Genomic DNA, 21,530 nt, shown 5'->3' with positions numbered 1-21,530 from the left:
GGCCAGAAAACCTCGAATTATTCTTGACTTCTCTCTCCAGAACCTCCCTTCCAATCTCTCAGAAAATTTCATGATCTTGACTTTGAAATATTTTTGGAATCGGACAGCTTCTCACCACTTCTGTTGCTACTAACCCGGTCCAAGCCCTCATTATTTCAGCCTCATTATTTCTAACTGGTCTCCCTTTTCCCACCCTGGCCCCTCCCCACTTCCATCTATCCTAATCCCTCCCAGTCTGTGTCCTAGGAGGATACTGTTAAAAATCAGATCATGTCCTCCCTTAACCGAGAGCCTCCAATGCTGGACGTCACCCCGAGCCAAAGCTAAAGTCCGCACAGTGATTTCCAGTGCTGATCCACACACACCCTGCCCCTTACTTCTCTGGTCTTCTATTCGTGCAAGTCCTTGATCTTTTCTCACATACTTCTGCCTTAGGGTTGTGACACTGTCCTTGGAATGTGTTCCCTTCAATATCAGCATGGTCTGCTCCTTTGCTTCTTTTTTTTTTGGCAGTGGGGATTGAACTCAGGGGTCTTAACCACTGAGCCACATCCCCATCCCTTTTTTATATTTTATTTAAAGAAAAGAAAGGGTCATGCTGAGTTGCTGAGGCTGGCTTTGAACGCATGATCCTTCTGCCTCAGACTCCTGAGCTGCTGGGATTACAGGTATGCTCCACTGAGCCTGGCTAGTTCCTTTGCTTCTATCAAATCTTTACCCTGCATCACCTTCTACAGCTGCCTGATCCCCCCAGACAGGCACGTGCACACAGCACACCCTCATCCTCTCCACCGCTTTCTCTCTCCCAGTAGCGCTCATTGCTGTCTAACACATACATTAATTTCTTCAGCTATTGGCTTATAGCTGGTCTCTCTCCCACTTGAATGCTAGGGCCAGAAAGGGCAGGATTTTGGTCAGGTTTTCTTTCTACTGATGCATTTCCATGCCTCAAACAGAAGGAAGGCACTAAATCATTCACCCATGGAAGATGAATGTAGCACTCAACGGTCATCATTAAGTTAACCCGGTTGCCTGTCCCTCATAACACGGAACACTGTGAGGGCAGCGTGGGTACCTTACTCAGTTTTGCATCTGAATCCCAGTCACCGTATACACTATACAGAAGGAACTCAATAAAGGCATGTCACCTGAATGGAAGGGGAGGAGGGAAAGAAAACATGCTCATATTTATGAATTTTGTCCTTTTATTTAATTCAACAAGGATCCATACAAAGACGAGTAAGAGACAATCCCCAATTGAGAAAAACCCATGGGGAGAGACTCAGATAAATGTGGACCCTAATGCAAGGTGATCAGAGCTGTTATACTGAAGAGGATCAAGGAAAATAACTAGGACCAGAAGGGAAAGGACGTGGCGTAAGAAAGCAGCTAAAAGGAGGCAGCACGTAAGCTGGGTTTTGATGGTTGAATAGGAGCTTGCCATACAGATTATGGGGGCTGGAAATGGCTCCAGCCTGGGTGATGACTGCCCACAGCATGTCCATGAGGACAGGAGCTCTTCCCATAGACCCTTCTCTGCCCTGAAGTTGTATCCCGTCCACAGGCTCCCTACAGGGTCAGACTCTCCAAGGGGTCTCAAGGCTCAGTAAACAGGAACAAACTGAGAAGTTACTATATTCCCAGTCTTCCTCTCCCTCACCTCCTCAAAGAAATCTCTGTATCTGATGACAGAACTGGCCAATGGCTCCACCAGCTGCCCTTTAGAGCAGGGGACACTTCTAAACATTGTTCCTGGATTCCTATGACTTGACACAGCAGCAAACAGAACCAGACCTTCAGGTGGCAGTCACTTAGAGACACATGGAAACCTCCATTCCATGGGTTTTGCCAATAGTCAGAAGAGCAACAATCAAATCTAGAAAGTGCTAGAACCTTCTAACAACGGAGCCAAAGATGAGAACAGTGAGATGCATATGTAAATACAGACACTCCTGGTCAGAGCCTTTCCATCACAGCCTAGGAGCTGAGTCCCTGCAGTGGAAAGTGGACATCAGTTCCATGGCCTTGCTGCAAAGAACACAGCCTCTGGACCAGGAGATGGGCCCATGTGCCATGACCTCATAGGACTCTCATTTCCTAGTGGCGATGATTCTCTGTGGTAGGAACAGGATCCCTGCCCACCTTTTAAAGCTAGAAGGTGAGCTTGAGGGCCGGGACTGCACTGGAGAAGCTCACCATGCACACCGCACCCGCTCACGCTTCTGCCCAGCCCTGGCACACATATGTTTAACACGTCTCGCTCCACAACCCAGACTCCACACCTCTCTTCTGTCCTATCCTGGGACAGAAGACCACTGACTGGCTGCTCTCCCGTGAGGCTGCACTGGTCTGTTAAAAATGGTCAGAGTTTTGCCAGGTACACTGGTGTGTGAACCTATAATCCCAGCTACTTGGAGGCTGAGGCAGGAGGATCTCAAGTTCAAGGCCAGGTTAGGCAACTTAGGGAGACCCCATCTCAAAATAAAAAATGTGAAGATCTGGGGATGCAGCTCAGGGGTAGAGTGTCCATCCCTGGGTTCCATCCCCAGTACCAGAAAAATAACAAAGCTGCTCAAGCTCCTTTCCCTCTTGCTCCTGTGCAGTTACCATCCAGGACGTGAGCCTCGGGTGGGACAGCTCCACCACAGCGTCTCCTCCCTGCCACTTTTCTGCCACATACCCCCTCCTTCTCCAACTGCTGCTCCCGTCCCTTCTCCTCTTAAGCCACCCATTCCTCTCCCTCTTCACTTTTCTTTCACCCTTTGACGTACTTTGAAAATCCAATAGTTGCAGTTTGACATGACACTGGAATTCTACAAGGCCTTAAGGGCCAGGAAGGGGTTGCCAGGTTGCTGGGAATTTTCCACGTGCTCTAGGGCCTCCAGAACCAGCGTCTGAGGCCAGCTCTCCTCAGCTGCCTGGGAAAGTTCCATGGTTGTGCCAAAGACACAGGAAGGAGGCTAGCCAGGGGGTATCATTTCCTCTTCCTGGGTGGGCTCACCCACCATTCTCATGGAGAAAGGCCATCACGGTTTATGCAACAAGAGTTCAGCCTTGTCCTCCATTTTCCAGCCTCCTTTCCTCCTGCTCTCAGACACACACCCTGCCTTGGGTGACTGCACAAGCTTATCCTCTGTCCAGAACCCACCTTCCTAGCTGGCCTGTGACTGGCCTATCCTTGTCACCTCTGTAAGTGCCCCTGGCTCCTGCTGGTCCTGGGGTCAGTCCTAATTCCTCCTCGGCCCCTGTTACTCTACTGCATGCTCAGTTTTATTTTCCTCATAGCACTCATGGTCTGAAACAGTCCCATTTATTTGTTTCTGTCTGTTGCTCCAATTATAATGCAAGCCCCAGGAGGGTAGGCGCTGTGTCCATCTCGTTCACAACCTCACCCTTAGGGTCCAGGATGGAGTGGTGTGCACGGAAGGCATTGTGCTGAGAGAGTAAATTCAGGGATGGAAACAAGGTCTTAAAATATTCACAAAGAGTTCTTGCTAGGGCTTGGAGAAGTGTCCCCCAGTGAGTGGCCTTTGTGTTAAAGCTTTCATCCCAAGTCTGTGGTGCTATTGGGATATAACAGAACATTTAAGAAGTATGGCCTGGTGGGAGGTGTTCTGGCCACTGGGGCATGCCCTTGAAGGGGCTATTAGGACCCCAGTCTCTTCCTCTTTCATGTGTCAGCCATGAGGTGAATGGTTTTGCCACAGGCTCCCCCAGGAGGTGCTGCTTAGCCACTGTCCCCAAACCAACAGGACTCACTGATTATGGGCCGAAGCCTCCAAAACTGTGAGTCAAAACCAGTCTTTTCTCTTTAGACGCTGACCATCTCAGACATCGGTTCCAGCAATGGCAAGCTGACCAACAGTTCCCATGGCCTCTCTCCAGGTCCCAGAAGGCGGTAGATGAACCTCAACATTCAAGCGTTCAGATCTGTCAGTACAGACTCTGCATTTCGTATGTGTAGCTCAGAGTGTCTGGAGTTCTGATTTTAGGAAAAGCTTTAATAATTCTTGGCTTTGCCAGTACAGATCAGGAATGGCTGTCTCAAGAGAACGACTTTATCATGGTTTGAACCGGGTTCCTCAGATCAGTATTTTCTCTCTGGCTGCATCTATCTCAACATTTTGAACGTTTTATTGTGTCTGCACCTTATTGTAATCTCGATGTTTCACTGTAAATCACTCAAAAATAGATACATGCAATATTTCTGGTATTAGAATCTGGGAATTCATCCAAATTAACTCCAGGCCTCCAGTCGGGCCCACGATCAAATCAAATAGGATTTATACTCCACTGTTAAAAGGTTTCAAGGGAAATCACTTCCCTGCTAACTTCTTCCAGTGTCTCTCAATATTTTTATTCTTCCCTCAAGAGAAATGAAGGCTGCTGTGATCACGTGCCAGACTCAAATGCCTAAGGAGACCGGTGGAGATGACATGGGGACACACACGTGTACAGGTTCTGCTTACCAACGTAGCCTGGGGTTCCACAGGCAGTGGACATCACGTCTCCTTTGCCCTCCATTTTTGACAATCCAAAGTCACTGATCATAATTTTGGACTCTTCATCTTGACTGTAGTACAACAGGTTTTCAGGCTAGGAAAAAAAAAAAAATAAAGACAATTTTTTTTTTTTTTAACAAGTCATGTTTTTAAAGCTGTGTTAAGTATGGGAAACTCCTCACCAAACCCAGCCTAGTCACACTGAAGAGTCCTCGACCTTCAGGCACAGCAGGTGCTTCCGTCCAGCAGCCTTGGTATGCCGGGTCCAGAGGGTGGTGGGGATTCTGGCAGGGACAGGTCTTTGACAATATTTTGCCTACTCAAGAAAAGTCACCATATTTTGAGGCCATCTAAAAAGCTGACACCTCTTGGACTTGAGGATTCAGTTCTTGGTTAAGGAAGCGGGGCTTCCCAGGAAATCAAATCACTTCAGCAGGTGCTCATCTGCTGCTTTTTTATAAGTGACCCTCGCTGCTATTTTCTCTCAGCCCAGGGCCTCTCTCCCTATCCCTAGCAACCTCCATGGCGTCCTGTAGTTCTGGCAGATGGGCTGCGTCAGTGCCTGCTGAGACTCTCAGACACCTGCTCACGTCCCTCCCCAGGAAGCAGAAGGACGGCATCTCCGACAAATCTGGAGTTGGAAGATGCAGTACTTTCTAGCCAGGTGTCCTTAAGGACACTGAGATGCTACACAGCATCCATAAAGCACAGCTTGTGATGGTTTCTTGTTGCTCCTCAGAAGAGCCTATGATGGAGTTCAGACAGCAGGCGTGCAGAGCAAAGGTTTTTTTTATATATTTCTTAGAGTTTCTGTGTTCCTTTCTTCACTACAGTTCTGTGATGCTTGAGTATACAGGAAGGACTGAGGGGAGGCGCCGCTGGGATTGAGAGGGGAGACACTGAAACATCATTTGTCCATTTTATGTCAAATTGGGGAATCTCACTGTTCTGTGTGTGGGGCTCATGGAGACTGAGTGGCTACAGTAGCCCCAGAGCTTGTCCTGAGTCACTGAACTGACAACCCAAACGCAGAGGAGGTACCTGCATTGTTTTGTTTTAATTTTGGAAAGAGTGGCTTCAGCCTGTATTCCCAGCATCTCAGGAGGCTGAGGCAGGAGGATTTGCCAGTTCAAAGTCAGATTCAGCAATTTAGGGAGGCCCTAAACAATGCAGCAAGACCCTGTCTCTAAATAAAACATTAAAAAGGGTTGGGGATGTGGCTCAGTGATTAAGTGCCCCTGGGTTCAATTCTCAGTACCAAAAAAAAAAAAAAAGAGTGGCTTCCATAAAGGATGCTGTCCCCAAGAGAGATAGAGTCAAGGACTGTCAACTTTGATGAGGTCCAGGAATGTTCAACCAACAGGATGATTCTGAAGATTAACTGAGTGAATACATAATAGCTCTCGTTTACATAAAACCTTAAAGGAAACACAGCGTAAAGAATCTGAGGAAGAAAATAATTTCCCCACACAAGACCCATCTGGCTTTCTCCCCAGCCTGAGGGTGAAGCACTCGTTTCTCCTGTCAGAGGTTTGTAGTGAATTTGGTTCCTCAGTACCAAATTTTAGGAACTATTTTGTTTAGAGTTTAGAAAAGTCTTTCTTTGCATTGTTGTGAGGCAGAGTCACCTGAGAATGTTATTAATGACAGGCCCATCTTTGTCCTTTGGCACATCTGAGATGGGGCTCAGACATCTGGATTTTAGGCTCCAGGGTGGTGGATGGAGGGCTTTAGATGTGCAGCCACTACTGTGAATAAATTCTGAGAACTGGCCAAGACTCTGTTCTGGACCAAACTGGAGTCAGGGTCCTCTGACCCCTCTTCTCCAGACCTTGACCTTGGCCTCCTATGGCTCCTTGCCCTGCTCACCCTGCACAGCCCAGTCTTAGCCTGACTCTGGTTCAGCTATGTAGAGAGAATCCTCCACCCCTGGAATCTAATCAAGTTCTTCATCCTCCACTTGTGATGTTGTTGAAGAGAAAAGTTATTCAGACACTTGTTAAAGATGGCAAACACTCTTTACCACTACACTGAGGGTTTTGCAGTAGGGAGAGATCAAACTCAACTCCAAATACTACAGGTGGGGATTTACAGCCCAGGAGCAGGGCGGGGGTCCATTAACAGGAGGAAATCTTAGGAATAAGGGGCATTCTGGTTAAACTGAGATTTTGCAAAAGGTAGGCCAGAGTGACATATATTGTGGATAGAGGTTAAGGAATGTGGTCAGATAAGATATCAGACATATGAGTTCTGCTACACTGACCTAGGAGGATTCTTGCTAAACCTGGACTGAGTTTAAGGCCAAAACCCAAGGTCAGGGCCTGTTAGAGAAAGGACTCGAGAGCCTGAATAAGGCTGGGCCAAATTAAAATTTGGTCAAGGAGAGTCTTGGCCAGTCCTCAGAATTTCTTCACAGCAATGACTGCACATCAGAATCCCACTCACCCAACCACCCAGAGCTCTAAAATCCAGATACCCGGGTTCATCTCAGATCTAAACTCCAGATGCCTGGGCCCCATCTCAGAATCATTGTCCATTTCTAAGTCCTTGGCTTGTCTAAGCCAGGATCTTGTTATGTCCTTTTTGCAAGAATCACCCTCCCCCCGATGTCCCCTATTAGTAATTTTTTCATCCATTGAGCCTGCCCAAAATCGTTCCTTGATTCTAAATGCCCTGTTCTTGCTGTGTCCGGAGCTGAGCTCCATCTCTCTTTTCAACTTTGACAAGTCTTGAATAAGGGCTTCCTTACCACTCTAACAAGTGTTGACCAAATTGTGTTCTTTAACAACCCAAATAAAAATATACTATCCTTCCTCCCTAACGATAACAACACACAAATGAAATAGGATACAATAGTCACGGTGACAGTTCTGTGCCTGACGCCTGGAATTAGATCAAGGACGCTTTCAAATGAGTTTTAAAAGAAAACAAAACGGGCCAATCAAGAGTTGGAATAGGAATAAGGCTTAGGAAATGGGGGGAAACAGTCTAAACCTAAAAGTGTATGCCGTTCATGCTCTTTTCTGAAAACACTGGTTGGGGATTATCCGTTGACAGACAGCATGGTTCAACTCATACGTGTACAAAGTGAACTTTTTTGCTATTTCTGATTTTTAATCTTCCTATTCCAGGATTTCTACAGCTGTAAAGGTAAGCAGGAAGGAGCAGAAAGCAAATCATCTCAGGCTTCTAAACAACGCTTAAGACAGGCATAGGACTGCCAAAGAGCCAAGAGGCCCTCCCCACACCTTCTCCCAAGAAGAGACTCATTTGGGTCCAGAGAAAGCTCTTTGGCAGAATAATTACACCTCAGGAGGGGTCAATCAACTAGTCTTTCCCAGTTTAGATCAATAATTTGAATTGGCTCAAGTCTAGGTAAAGACAACAAGGCTTTTCCTGCAAGGTGAGGGGAGGGGAGTGGGAAAGATGTGGGTTTGAGGAAGGTCTAGAGACACTCTGGATGGGAGACCCCCAGAGCTGGTGGGAGGACTGTGGGGGTGGGTGCCAAGGGGTAGACCTTGTCACACTGTATTATAATTCTGCCCAGGGCCCTCAAAGAGCCTGGATCACCTGAAAAATTATTTTGCTGCCTATTACAGCATCTTTGCAAGACAAGTGGTGGCCAATACCCGAGTTAAAAGATCAGTCTCCACCTTATATAACAATTCCTATAATGGTCTTAGAAAGATCTGAATCAACATCCTTTGGATAAAGCTCATGTCCTATATAATCACATTTGTAATCCAGTATTGCTCAACTGGGGTCAACTGTGCTCCCCAGGGGACATTTGGCAATGCCTGGAGATGTTTTTAGTTGTCAGGACTCAAAGATTGGTGCTGGCACTCATTGGGTAGAAGCCACAGATGCTGCTAAACAGGAGGGACAGGATGGTCTCCCACAAAAAGAATGGACCAGCTCCAAATGCAAGGACTGAGAAACCGAGGAGGCAGCAGTGGGCACTTCCTGTCTTGGTCCCCTCATTTTGAAAAAAGATCAGTTGACTGTCCCTGGTAGGATGACTTTCTGGAAGGAAAAGGAAGTTGATTTGCACATGAGAATAGTGTCCAGGTTGCGTGCTAATCTTTCTTTAATATCATCAAGCTCTCTTCTGCTCTGGCTAGACCCTATAGGTGGTTTTAATTTTCTCAGACATTAATGAAAATTTAATGTTGCAATCCCCATTTCCTCCACGCAGATCAAACCCATCTGTGCTTCTGAAAAGAGATCCTAAAAATGTCCTGAAAAATGTTTATGTTCTTTCCACAGTGGTACGCATGGTGAGTTTTTGTTTTGTTTTGTTTTGGTTTGTTTTTCTTTTTGGTATGGGGATTGAACCCAAGGGCCACTTACCCTGAGTCACACCCTCAGGCCCTCAGGCCTCCTTTTTATTTTGAGACAGAATCTCACTAAGTTGCTTACAGCCTCACTAAATTGCTGAGACTGCCCTTGAACTTGCAATCCTCCTGCCTCGGCTTCCTGAGTCACTGGGATTACAGGTGTGCATCATGTTGCCTGCAAGCCTAGTGTTCTTAAAGCTCCACAGGCTGGGAGCCCCAAGTACTCCTCCAAAAGCATTACATGGGAGCAAACAGCAGTGTCTCCCACCCAGCCCATCCGCTTTCTAGGAGGTAAATAAACACTGCTCTTCCTGGATATGGCTTATTTGCTTAGAAATTATTTTTCTAGTAAGCACAGAAAATCAGACCCTCATGCCACATCCCTGTGGTCACAACACTAACTTGTCCAGTGACAGCTGCCTGTTGTGTTCTGGAAGCACAGAATTGGCACTTGGTGGGGCTGCAAGAGAGCAGCGAAGGCCCCACCTGCTCCTGGCCTGGAGGCACCAGGCCAGCTCATCAAGCCTGGCTTTGGCTCTCTGCAGAGCCTCCAGGCCTTGCAGATTAGCTCATCATGCTCACGACCCATTTCCCCCATCAAGATGCCTGCATAGGGCAAAGGCTGGGAGGACTCAACTGACATCTCCATGGCCCCTCATCCAGCAGTCCTCCAACAGCGCTTCCCAGACCAGCATGAGCGTCACCTGCATCACCAAACACTTTAGATATGAAAGCCTTCTGGCCCTGGGGCCTGGCAGAATCAGAACCTCTGGGCACGGCCAGAAAGCTGTGGTTTCACTAGCCTCCCAGCCAGTTCTGATGCATGCTAACATTCTGCGTCTCTGAAAAGAGATCATTAAAAGGGTCCTAAAATGGCCTTTGGAAAGGAAAATGGAAATGAAACACTGAGAGAGCAATTGGTACCTGGGGAAAAGAAAACTCCACAGTGAGTCCGTGTGTGTGTGCGTGCGCGCGTGTGTGTGTGCGTGTGTGGTGAACCCAGGGCCTGCACACGCTAGACAGTGCTCCACCACTGAACTATGTACCCCCAGTCTAACTGTGAGATTTTATGAAAGGAAAAGTTACCTCATTTTACCTCTTGACACCCAGTAACAGATATTGGGCAGATGCTGAAGTTCCATTTTGACAAATGTTTATGACTGATTCTGGACATTGATTCAGATGTCCCACAGTTGGTGTATTATAGCGTGGCTTTGCTACAACATACTCCTTGTATTTATGCTATGAGTGGTGGGTGTGCAGGCTGAGGTGGATTTCTCTCTGGCCTGGGGCATTCAGTTCTGGGGTCTGGACCTGTAACTATGGTGGCTTGGAGCTACTTACAGTGTGCGGACAATGTCGCTGCTTTTCAGGGTCTCTTAGGTTCATACTGTGATATCTACACTTTGTAATCTACAGGGACCTGGGTCAGGGAAGCAGAATGTGATGCTAAGGTCCCACAGTAAGGCCCGGATCCTTCAGCACTAATGGATGGAGGGTCACTATGTCAAAGCCTCGTGAAGAAAAGATGAGAAAGGGAGCTGCAGGACGTTGGAAGAAGGCTGCGCCTGCAGCTCATTTAGCCGACCTTCCTGCAAACCTTCCAGTCCCTTCTCTCTCCTCCCCTGCTGCCTGCCTCTCGCTCCCTCTCTTTCATGTGGTGTGCTGTGCTGAAACAGGGCTGGAACTGGGACAAGGCTCTGAAGAACTAAACTTGGGCAAAGGACTTTTATGGTGTTTATGTCTCAAACAGAATGATCTCTTCGATGGGCTTGAAGTAATACACAGCCTAGTTCTCTGTGGCCCTTTGGTTCCATCACGGTGATAAGATCTCCCAAACAATGATCAGCCACATTGACCTTCATCTTGTTCCAAGCTACCTCTGGCCCCCAAAGTGCGAGGATGACTAAAAGTACACAGATGCTCACGGAGCGTTCCACCCATCTCTACCCAAAGCAGCCCCACTCCTCCATCAGAACCAGTCCTCTTGGACAGGAGTAACTGGGGGTGTTGCTAAGCAACAGCCTCACCTTGAGGTCCCTGTGCACGATGCCCATTCTGTGGAGATAATACACAGCATCCAAGACCTGGCGGATCAGAGTGCTGGCATCTTTCTCGGTGTAGAATCCCTTCTCCACGATCCGATCAAACAACTCTCCACCGGATACGCTGTTTTAAAAAAAGAACAAATAAGAGTTGGAGAGGAGCTGTGATAATTATGCAGGGAAAACCATCCATACGGTGATAAAAGACCCAGACTGGATTTCAAAAGCAAATCCGTTTTCAGGTTTAGATTCTGCCCCACCTCTTCCCCAGAAGTTGTCCCCAGGAAGCGTTCCTATGTCGCAGCAGTGGAAATGTTCAGAACACAATGGAAGGAATGAAGCCACACCAGGCTCCATAGACTCGCCAAGCTTAAGAAATCTCTCCTGACCTTGGCCTCTGTTCCGCTGTGACAAGCTAAAGTCAAAAGACCCTTCTGAATGTCAGCATCATCGGGGACAGGGAGGTGACCCTGCCCAGATGTCTCCTTGGTGTGAGAAAGGATGCTTATGTGATGGGGAAATGCTGGGGGCAAATTGTTGGCCTCCCAGCAGGATATTTGAGATCTTAACCAAGTTCTGCTTCTAATATACTGAGTGGCTGAGCACTCCTTGACTCCCTGGACCTCAGTTTTTTCCTCTGGGAAGTGAGAGCATTAAGCTAGTCAGCCATTTTCAACAGAGAGTAGGCGCATGCCCTTGGACGTATCACGACATCTGTCAGAGTCATTTGAGATTTACAAAAGAGAAAGAGATAAATAAAGACGCTGTATCACATTATCACATTGCTTTTCTCTGGTGTTGATGGCACTATTTCAATTTAATTTGTTTTGAAATTCAGAATGCATTTAATGGTCTTTTTTGTTTGCTTGCTTGTTTGTTTGCATGTATCAAAATGGGGACGAAGGTCAAGGCCTGGTGGACAAGTGCCACAGCCCCCTTCATCTTTGATATTTCATGCTTGTCTGGGTCTAATGAAGTAATGGAATTGTACAGTCCAGAAAAGAAACAACTAACTGCCTTCAGATATTTAGAGTATACGCTTCTCTAACAAAGGCAGTGCTTTGTTCAAATAATCAAGCCATTCTAGAAGTAAACTTCAGGGATGCATTAGCACTATTAAAAAAAAACCCAAAACTTTCAGGAACAATATGAAACAGATTTATTTGAAATATTAAAATCATAAACCAGTTTTGAAACAACTTACAGCTTTAATGCAATAGAAGACATAAGCTAGCAGTAATACACACACATACACAAAGGTATTAATTTCTGCAAGTCATGGCAATTAATGTGCAATAACTGATCCATTGAAAACTTCTTTATAAAAAGCTAATAAAAAATGGCAGCTATACAAGGCCTATGTGTTAGTTTTTTCTATAGTCATTCCAAGTAACATTGAGCTTGGATGTTTTGTTTCCAAAGCAAATTGACAATCTAGATAAGAAAGGAAAGGTGCTCAGGATAAATCAAAGGCAATTCAAAGAGTGAAAAGAAATGGAATCAACAGAAAAGACACAACTTTTTGACAGCTATGTTATCTAAGTGATCCATCCTCAGGTATCCAAGGTCCCAAGACATCCTCTCCTGACAATTGAAACCAAGTTCTCTCTACTCCTTGTTTCACTAGAACTTTTTCCAATGAGTTCCAAGGTCTGAACCTTTGCAGAACTCAAGGATATACTACAGGAAATAGATAGCTGCCAGGGGCAAAGTGAACCTGGATGCCCTGGAGGCTTCACAGTGTTATTTATTGAACACCCATTTGACATTTAGGGGGTGCCCATTAGGGGCGACTATGCATAGTTGGTGGCAATGAGGCAGCTCTGGCAGCCAAGGGGGAAAGTCCGTTTTGTTCGTAACCTTCTACACCGTCTACCATTGGTCCACCTTCCAATCATGGCTTCTCTAGCTGGTGTTCCAATACTTTCCATTGACCTGCCTGCTATCACCTCCTCTCCTCTGCAGCTGCCGTTGGATGTTCACCCCTTCTAGCAACCTCACCTCCTGCTCTGAGTGTTCCACCACCCAAGCCTTGCCCAGTTCTCCGCCCACCTCAGAGCTGATCTGCCAGGTTCCCACTCTCTCAGGGTCTCTTTTTATTCTGCTATGGGATACATATGGTATTGATGAAATTCTGTTCCACTTAGATATTCGCACTGCTGAAGGGTCACAATCCAGTGAAAAATGTACCATAGGGATTGAAGGATGTGTAAAGTCACGGTGTCTCAGTGTTCTGTGCATTTAATATTCTGTTTCTTAAACTGCAAATTGCACCAGGGCTCTGTTTTTGAACATTACTCAGAAATAATTTGGTTTCCTTAGAAACCAAGGCACAGGGGAAATGTTTAGAAACTTGACAATAAAAAAAAATATGCAACAATACTAATTAAAAAGTCTAAATTTGCAAATCATTTTAGACTTTTCAACCATCTCATTAAGCATGTGTTTTAAAAGCCCACTGTTGGGGAACGAATGTCCCCCTGCATTCTTACTTGGAAGCTGTAAGCCTAATGTGATGGTATTTGGCGGTGGAGCCTTAGAGAAGTAATTAGATGTTGATGAGGTGATGAGGGTGGGCCCTGAGGATGGAATGGGGCCTTTATAAGAAGAAGAAGATAAAACAGAGATGTCTCCTTCCCCCATGTGAGGACACAGTGAGAGGGCAGCCATCTGTGAGCAAAGATGGGAGCTCTCACCAGAATCAGATCCTGTTGGCACCCTGATGCCAAACTTCCAGCCCCCAGAACTATGAGAAAATAAATTCTGCAGCGTATGGGATTTGTATTGAGCTAAGACATCCACTTATTCTTGAAACCACTTGAGAGGCAGGCAGGATTAGTACTATGGTCCAAGAATCACTGCTGAGGAAATAAGTTTAGCCTCACGGTGAGGCACAGGTGTTACTTTCCAGTTAGGAGACCAGGCTTTGCTTGGCTGCAGAACTGACTGACAGGGTTGTTTTCCTGAGTCAATAACTTTCCCTGGGAAACCTCCTAGGCACATGGTTTTAAGCTCCTTGTTAGAAATGGAATCCTCCAATTACAACATCCAAAAAATACTGGAATGGACTGGAGTCAGGAGATTGGGGAAAAAGAGTAGAACCATAATAATAAATCAAGAGATGAAACAAATTAATGATAGCAGTCTTAATCTGTTTTCCATTACTAAGAACACCATACAACAGACTGGGAAAGTTATAAAGAAAAGAGGTTTATTTTGGTTTATGTTTCTGGTCCAAGGTCAAGGGGCTGCATCTGGTGAAAGCTTTCTTGCTGGCAGAGTCCTGAGGTGCTGAGGGTCATCATGTGGAGAGTCCAAGAGTTCCCACGAGGCCCAGCCAAACTGCTTCTTATAGCAGACCCACACTTGAGATGACCCATTGATTTCTTAATCACATGAATGCATTAGTCCATCATCAAAGGCTGAGCCGTAATCACCTCTTAATATCTCATACTAAGTATTACATTTCAATATATGTTTCAGAAGGGAAAAAAAATTTCAAACCATAGTAGTGGCTATTGGGAGAGGAGACTCAGCTTCAGCAATGCAGAGGTGGAAAGATGAATTGATGCCAAACATGAGGGAAGCGGAAGAAAGAAGATATGGTTAAAATTTTGCTACTCTTCTGAATTCTATCTTTGAGGTTTAGTTAGAACAACCTGTCTCTGCATTGGACTCAGGTTTGCTCAGTCTCTGATCTTTCTTACCCATTACAATATACTGCTATCATATTGTATGTGGATTTGAAATATGCAACTGTAAAATAGCTTGATATAATAATCTCAGCCAAATTTCAATTTATTTGCAAATTTTTAAGTAATATAAATCCCTTCAAATTGAAAAAAATAATTGTCAAGAAACATAAAGTTGCTGGGTTGAATAAACTAGCTTTATCTGCACTGTGATATATGGCAAGATGGTAGAGCTTTGTCAGTATACTATGCACTTTTTTGATAGTACTGGGAAAATCCAGCTATTGTTTACATGCACTTGAACTTCACCTGATTTTAGGAGATAGTATCCTTTTATCTTAAAATTCACTGCTTATTAATAACATTCCCAATCACACACTCATTAGAGGAAATACTGGCCTTTGTGTTGTAAAGTGGGCCCCATCAATCTATTCCCCTTGAATGGAAGTCAGACATAATAACATGAAGAAGGCCAAACAGTCCAGCACTGTGAGGACTCCGAGAAATACCCAGCAGTGCTGGGTCATAAAAATCAGTGGTGCAGAAAATATGCCTTGAAATTCACAAAGGCTGTCTTCTAACTAGGCAGGGACAGGGGAGAGGACACAAGTGACATGCTTCAAGAGCAGTGTGGTCTGAATGTAACCCAGGGCCAGACTGGCTATGAATATGTGTTTTCTAAGAACATCTGCCCCTTTACATTTCGTTCTGGGGGAAGGTACTCTTACAATTAACAGGCTGTGGGTTAAGAAACCCATTTTTCAACCGAGAAACCCCAATGTCTAGAGGACGGACGGGTACTTTTTTAACCAAGTTAAGAGAAAGAAAGTTTCCCTTCTCCACTTTTTCCTCAGTCAAGTCCCAACCTGGCAGTGTCTGGGATTTTGCCCCTCCCAGCAGGGTAGACACCCATTATTCCAGGCTGGTGCCTAAACTCCCTGTTATGGTTTACATGTGAGGTGTTCTCCAAAAACTCACATGTGAGACAATGCAGGAAGGTTCAGAGGAGAAATGATGGGTTGTGAGAGCCTTAACCCAATCAGTGTGGAAGGGGGTGACTGAAGGAGCTGAGAATTGGGGCGTGGATTTCAGATATATATTCTGTATCTTAAGAGTGGAGACTCTCTCTGCTTCCTGATCAACATCCGGGCTATTTCCCTCTGCCACACTCTTCCACCTCTGCCTCACCTGGAACCCTGAGGAATGGAGCCCGCCTTCTATGGACTAAGACCTCAGAAACTGTGAGCCCTCAAACTCTTCCTCCTCTATTATTATGCTGGTCAGGTCTCTTAGTCATAGCAGTGAAATAGCTGATTAAAACACTCCTCATTGCTGTATCTAGCTTTGGTCCCTGCACACCCAGCTCCTGGGGGCACTCTCTCACCCACTCCAGGGAAATCAAGGCTTCATTTCACACAACTTTGCCCTCATATGTCCCTCCTTCAACAAATCCTACTTTAATAATTTTTTAAAAATTTATTAAGAATTCCATTTCACAATATCTTCCAGTCTTCATCTGTTCAGAAATTTCCAAAATATAAATTCATGTCCATCTAGTGGGTCAGATAGATTCACCCCCTTGTCTTCCATTGTACTCTGATTTTGGCCATGTTGCCTTCCTCGTACTGGGTTGTAATGGACTGAATTGTGTTCCCCTAAAATCCCTATGTTGCAGTCAATCCCCAGTACACCTTAAAATGTGAGCACATTTGGAGACACAGCCTTTGGAGAGGCAATTAATGTTAAAGGAGGTCACAGAGGTGAGCCCTAATTCAACTGGACAGGTGTCCTTATAAAGAGAGAAAGAGTGGTTGGGAGTGTAGCTCAGCGGTAGAGCCAGTGCTTAGATGTGTGGATTTAATCCCCACCACCCCCAAAAAGAAGATGAGACACCAGGGGTATTGTGGATATAGGAAAGATCATATGAGGACAAGGTGGTCATCCACAAGACAAGGAGAGAGCCCCCAACTGCTGACATCCTGATCTTAGACATCTAGGCTCTAGAACTGTATGAAAGTAAGATCCCGTTGCTGAAGCCACTCGATGGCACACAGTTATGGAGCCCATGGCCAACCCATCCCCTGGGCACTGAAAGGCTGTTCCATATTCAAACTGTGTATCTTCTGTTCAAGAATTGTATGCATATTTCCTCAGCAAGCTGTGTATCTCTGAATGTACATTCTCTTTACATTATTTTTTTCAAAGTTTATCTGGGGGGAGGGGCCTCACAGTTTGCTACTTTATTTGCATTGCATACTTCGTTTATTCACCAAACCATTGAACAGTCTTGTATGGAGCCAGTTGGTATGTTGTCCCTGGTCCAGTGGGGGCACTGTCATACACAGCCAAGTGAAGCATAACATCAGTGATTCGGATGGGGGGGGAGGGAAGGTGTTTGACTGTAAAGGTCGCTGAAAGGGACCCAGGAGATAGGGCAGGAGGATGGGACAAGAGGAGGTGAATCTGTCCTAAAAGGAGGAACAGTATTTAGTGGAAAAAAGCCAGTGGGCAGGCAGAGCCCAGTAATTTGAATTATCAAGACATCGGGGAGGCTGGGGAGATAGCTCAGTCAGTAGAATGTTTGCCTTGCAAGCACAAGGCCCTGGGTTCGATCCCCAGCACTGCAAAGAAAAAAAAAAAAAAAAAAAAGGAAGAAAGGAAGACACTGGGGAGCTAGCGAAAGGAGAATCAGCTGAGCTGATATCTACAGGGAAATGGCCCTTGAAAGAAGCACCTAATGTATGCCAACCACTTGGTATGCAGTGCAGGTTTATGTTTGGGGAGCTACAAAAGCAGCTTAAGTTACAGTCAAGACCATGGGGGACTAATGACTTGCCACATCAGCTACACCTGGATGCCTAGCAGAACATCACAGAGCGGGCAAACCAGATAGTTACAAGGCTTCCTGGAGGGCATGTCTGAACTACCTCTGTGTCCTGCAGCCTGGCATATGCTCAGTGAACTTCAGAAAAACTGAAGCTGGTTCTAGAAGGAAGGGGGACTCTGAGATCTTTGCTTGGGTGGGAACCTTAGTCACTAAACATCGCCTGCCTTCCATCTACACCTTCAATTCCCAGCCGGCTGCCCCTGAGGCTGACCAGGAAGAGTGTGGTTATGGGTGAGAAAGAATGAAAGGCACTTCAGTTTTGTTTGGGAAATCTACTTGTGGACACTGATAGAGAAATTGCACTTTTGTATTACTTAGGGGAAATAGGGTTAAAAGATGTGTTAAGAAACTAATCGCATGATCAAGATTTCAAGAGAAAACTAGCTAATCTCATCTAAACTCAAAGCACCTGTTAATATTTGGGAAAAAAAAATCATCACGACTCATTTTTTAGAAATCATTGGGCTCCAAGAGGGCACGCTATTCATATTGAATCCCCAGCACATATGACTTTTCAAGTGGGAGAAGAGAACTAAAATAAGTAAATAAGTGAGCAAATGGATAATGTGAAAGTGACGGAGGATCGTAAATGCTGTGCAGAGTTGGAACCAATGGGACAAGTACCTGGTATGGCCACTTTTAGGGGAGCTGGGAGACAGTGCTTCTCAATGACAGCAAAGAACCAGTAAGGCTCAGGGGGAGAACACTCCAGGCAGAGATAAGCCTGTCCTAAGACCCCAAGGAGGGCAGAAGCCTGCAGGTGTTTGAGGACACAAAAGGAGGTTAGGTGACTGAAGCCTGGGAGGCAATGGGGAGAATGTTCTCAAGGAAGTTTATGGGAAAGGAAGGCCATTGCATAGGACCCCACAAGCTGAGGGCCAAGCAGGGTAGGTCTAGTCTCCATTTGACCAGAAGCCACTGGGAGGTTTTCATCCTGGTGGGAGGCAGGTGAAGTGATCTATACTTTTTAAAGATCACTCTGGTGGCTGGATCAGGGGTACCCAGATTATTTGGATAGGGTGTTTCTGGATGAGATTACTATTTGAATTGGTGGGCTCAATAAAGTACCTTGCCCTACCCAGTGTGGGTGCACATAATGCAATCTGTTGAGGGCCTGAATGGAATAAGAGGTGGAGGAAGGAGAAATTAATCCCTTCGGCCTCCTGCCTGACTGCTCCAGCCGAGATATCAGTCTTTTCCTACTCTTGAATTTGAATGAATACCACTGGTTTCCTTGGTTCTCAGACCTTTGGATGCAGACTGAATTATACCACTGACTTTCCTGGGTCTCCAGCTTGTAGATGGCAGATTGTGGGACTTCTCAGACTCCGTAATCACATGAAATTATTCCAATCAGTCAATCAATCAATACCTTCTATTGGATTTGTTTCTCTAGAGAACACTGACTAATACAGGGACCCTGGGGAATGAACAGATTTAGAGGAATAAAAATATCTAGGGAAGCCTTGACTAACAATTTTCTGAGGTGATGGAAATACTTTGTGTCACTGGCTCTTTGTGGTTCCAAAATCCGTGGCTATTTGTCACCGCCTGCAGCAACAACTTGCATGGGTCTTATGGGTGGTGGAGTGGAAACTGAGGCATTTCTATCTTTCTCTTTAGTGCACTGCTTTCTTGCTTGTTTGTTTATAGAGGACAGAGGAAAGGAGGTTTACTTGCTTTGAGAGGAGAGAGAGAGAGACTTTGCTTATCAGAGAGAAAGAGACTTTGCTTAAGAGAGACCTTGAGAGAAGGACAGGCTTTGCTTAGAGCCCAGAGGAAGAGAGACTTGCTACGCCTCACTTAAGTTCTGCTGCTTCCCACTGGTGCATCCTGCACCCTGTGAACTAACGGTACATCTACCTAAGATGGTTTAGTAATGCGTCTCAGTTCTCCGTTCTGCGATCTGCCTTCCGCCGCTGCCTGCTAGCTGCTGTGCCACTTTTCCCTACTAGCTGCCGTCGCGCGTTTCCTAGCTGCTTTCGTGTTTTGTGTCTTCTTCTACTGCTTTTCTGCTAATGGCTGCTGTTTGTTTTCCCCTCTGGCTGCTGCCGCGCGTGTTTTTTCCTCTGACTGCTTTTCTGCTAATGGCTGCTGTTCGTCCCTACTAGCTGCTGTGTTCTTTCTTCTGGCTGCTGCCGCCGCTTTTCCCTACTAGCTGCTGCCACGTGTTTTTCCCTCTGGCTGCTGCTGCGCGTGTGTCTAGCTGCTTCTGTGCGTGAGTCTTCTACTGCTTTTCTGCTAATGGCTCCTGTGTGTCCCTACTAGCTGCTTCCGCGCGTGTCTTCTGCTGCTGTTTTTCTGCTAATGGCTGCTGTGTCTCTGTCTCGCTCTGCCTATGCTTATATCACCTCCAGGAGGTGGAGAGCAGGGCCACGCCTCTTACGCAAAGATTAGGCGAGATGCTCCGAGCAGGCAATTAGTGCTCGAGAACACATGCACATACATTGTGTGTGTGGACGAGAAAATCACCTGAGTGTGCTTATGTCAATTAACCTCCTCGCTGCCGATGCGATCAACATGGCACAACCCCCAACACTTTGTGGGTATTGTCCAGTATGGTAGCCACTAACCACATGTGACTATTGGACACTTGAAACATGACTGGTACAACTGAAAACTAATTTTCATGTTTTATTTAATTTTAATTAATGTAAACAGTCACATGGCATTATCAACTACCATATAGGACAACGCAAATCTAGAGCCCTGAGTAGGATATGTGGAGTCTGAGATGCCTATTGAATGAAGAAATCAAGCAGGTAGCTAATTTTTTTTTAATAAGTCTGAAGTTCAGAGGGGCAAGTAAGGGATAGAGATTAAAATTAGCAAGACATCAGTATGTTGAAGCTCTTTAAAGCCAAAATGTGATCAAGCACTGAGAAAGTGTTTTAACTCCATTAGAGAAAGCAGTTTCTAATGGCAGAACTCTGTTAAATTAGGAAGAGTCAGCAAAGAAGTAACAGAGGCAGGAAGCGAAGAAGGAAATCTGGCATCATGGAAAGCATGGCCAACCCTACAAATGCTGCTGAGAGATCAAGTAAGGCGGGGACAGAGAATGTCCATTTTGTTTGGCAAGATGAAAGGGAGGGCTGGGGTGAAGATCCAAGAGTCACTGGCATAGGAAATGGTTTGAAGACCCTGGGGGGCTCTGAGTTCGCAGAGAAGAGCACCCAGGTCTGAGTTCTCTGAGCCTCATTTTTCTCATCTCTAAAAGGGGTGATTATATCCTTTTAAGAATCAAGGGAGACAATGGAAAGAAGATGCCTCCGTGAACTCTTGTCTTGCTTTAGTTCCTTGTGAATGTCAAATCCCCTCTGTCCCCACAGGGGACATGGGGGCCAGAAGCACTGATTGACAAGAAATTGTCATAAAGGAAACTTTATGGATAAAGGGAGTTGCCACCTGGGCAGGATGACTCGGGGGGTGCTGGTTATCCAAGACTGGGGAAACCTCTCCTTTCCTTTCTGTTTCCCATAGACAGGCCAGGGATTTTTTTTAAAAAAGATAGCCAAACACTTGACTAGAATGAAAATTTGTGAAAATTTCTGCCCTACTACACAATGTCACAAGTGAATACTGTGACTTCTGCATCAACTGGATCTCTTTCTATAACTTTATAAAATGAGGACTGGAAGGTGAAGGTCAGAAGGTATGAACCCAGGCTGGCATATTCCTTGAGATGTTCTAGGTAAATGAAGTGCTCATTAACCCCAGAGGGTGACCTTCTGTAGAGCTTAAGCAGTATGAGTTTTGTGCCAACAGATGTTCCTGAACGTATTCAATAGAATATTGGGAAAATTTTCCTAATTATCTCTTTGACTATTACGTATTGACCTTTCTGCAATTAGTTCCAATTAGGAAGATTTTACTTGGCAGCACAATTATTTTTCTATCGGACCTTTTCCAGTATTAAAGCAACTTTGCATTCCTTGAGTGGATAACAACTGAAAGAGATAGGAGATGGTTCTGGAATAGGTCTAGGAATACAATTTGGTGACAGCTAGCCTGTAAAATTGACAGTTCTCATGTGGGGAACTGTCAGTGGGCTGTGAGCACATTTGGTC

General features: G+C 45.6%; 1 protein-coding gene across 4 annotated transcripts in view; it reads right to left on the bottom strand.

The window, feature by feature from the left end:
- CAMK1D (calcium/calmodulin dependent protein kinase ID) overlaps positions 1-21,530 on the bottom strand; it is a 386,022-nt gene that overhangs the window by 49,480 nt on the left and 315,012 nt on the right. For all 4 annotated transcript variants that reach the window (XM_079106243.1, XM_079106242.1, XM_079106241.1 and 1 more), the window contains 2 exons: positions 10,870-11,008; positions 4,470-4,596 (listed from right to left, as the gene is read on the bottom strand). In XM_079106243.1, coding sequence (XP_078962369.1) covers positions 4,470-4,596; positions 10,870-11,008 — 266 coding nt within the window. The remainder of the gene's footprint in view (positions 1-4,469; positions 4,597-10,869; positions 11,009-21,530) is intronic.

The sequence above is a fragment of the Sciurus vulgaris genome (assembly GCF_902686455.1).
Source record: "Sciurus vulgaris genome assembly, chromosome: 12".
Lineage (NCBI taxonomy): Eukaryota > Metazoa > Chordata > Mammalia > Rodentia > Sciuridae > Sciurus > Sciurus vulgaris.
Note: the sequence above shows the minus strand (reverse complement) of the source record. Positions and strands in the feature narration are given on the sequence as shown.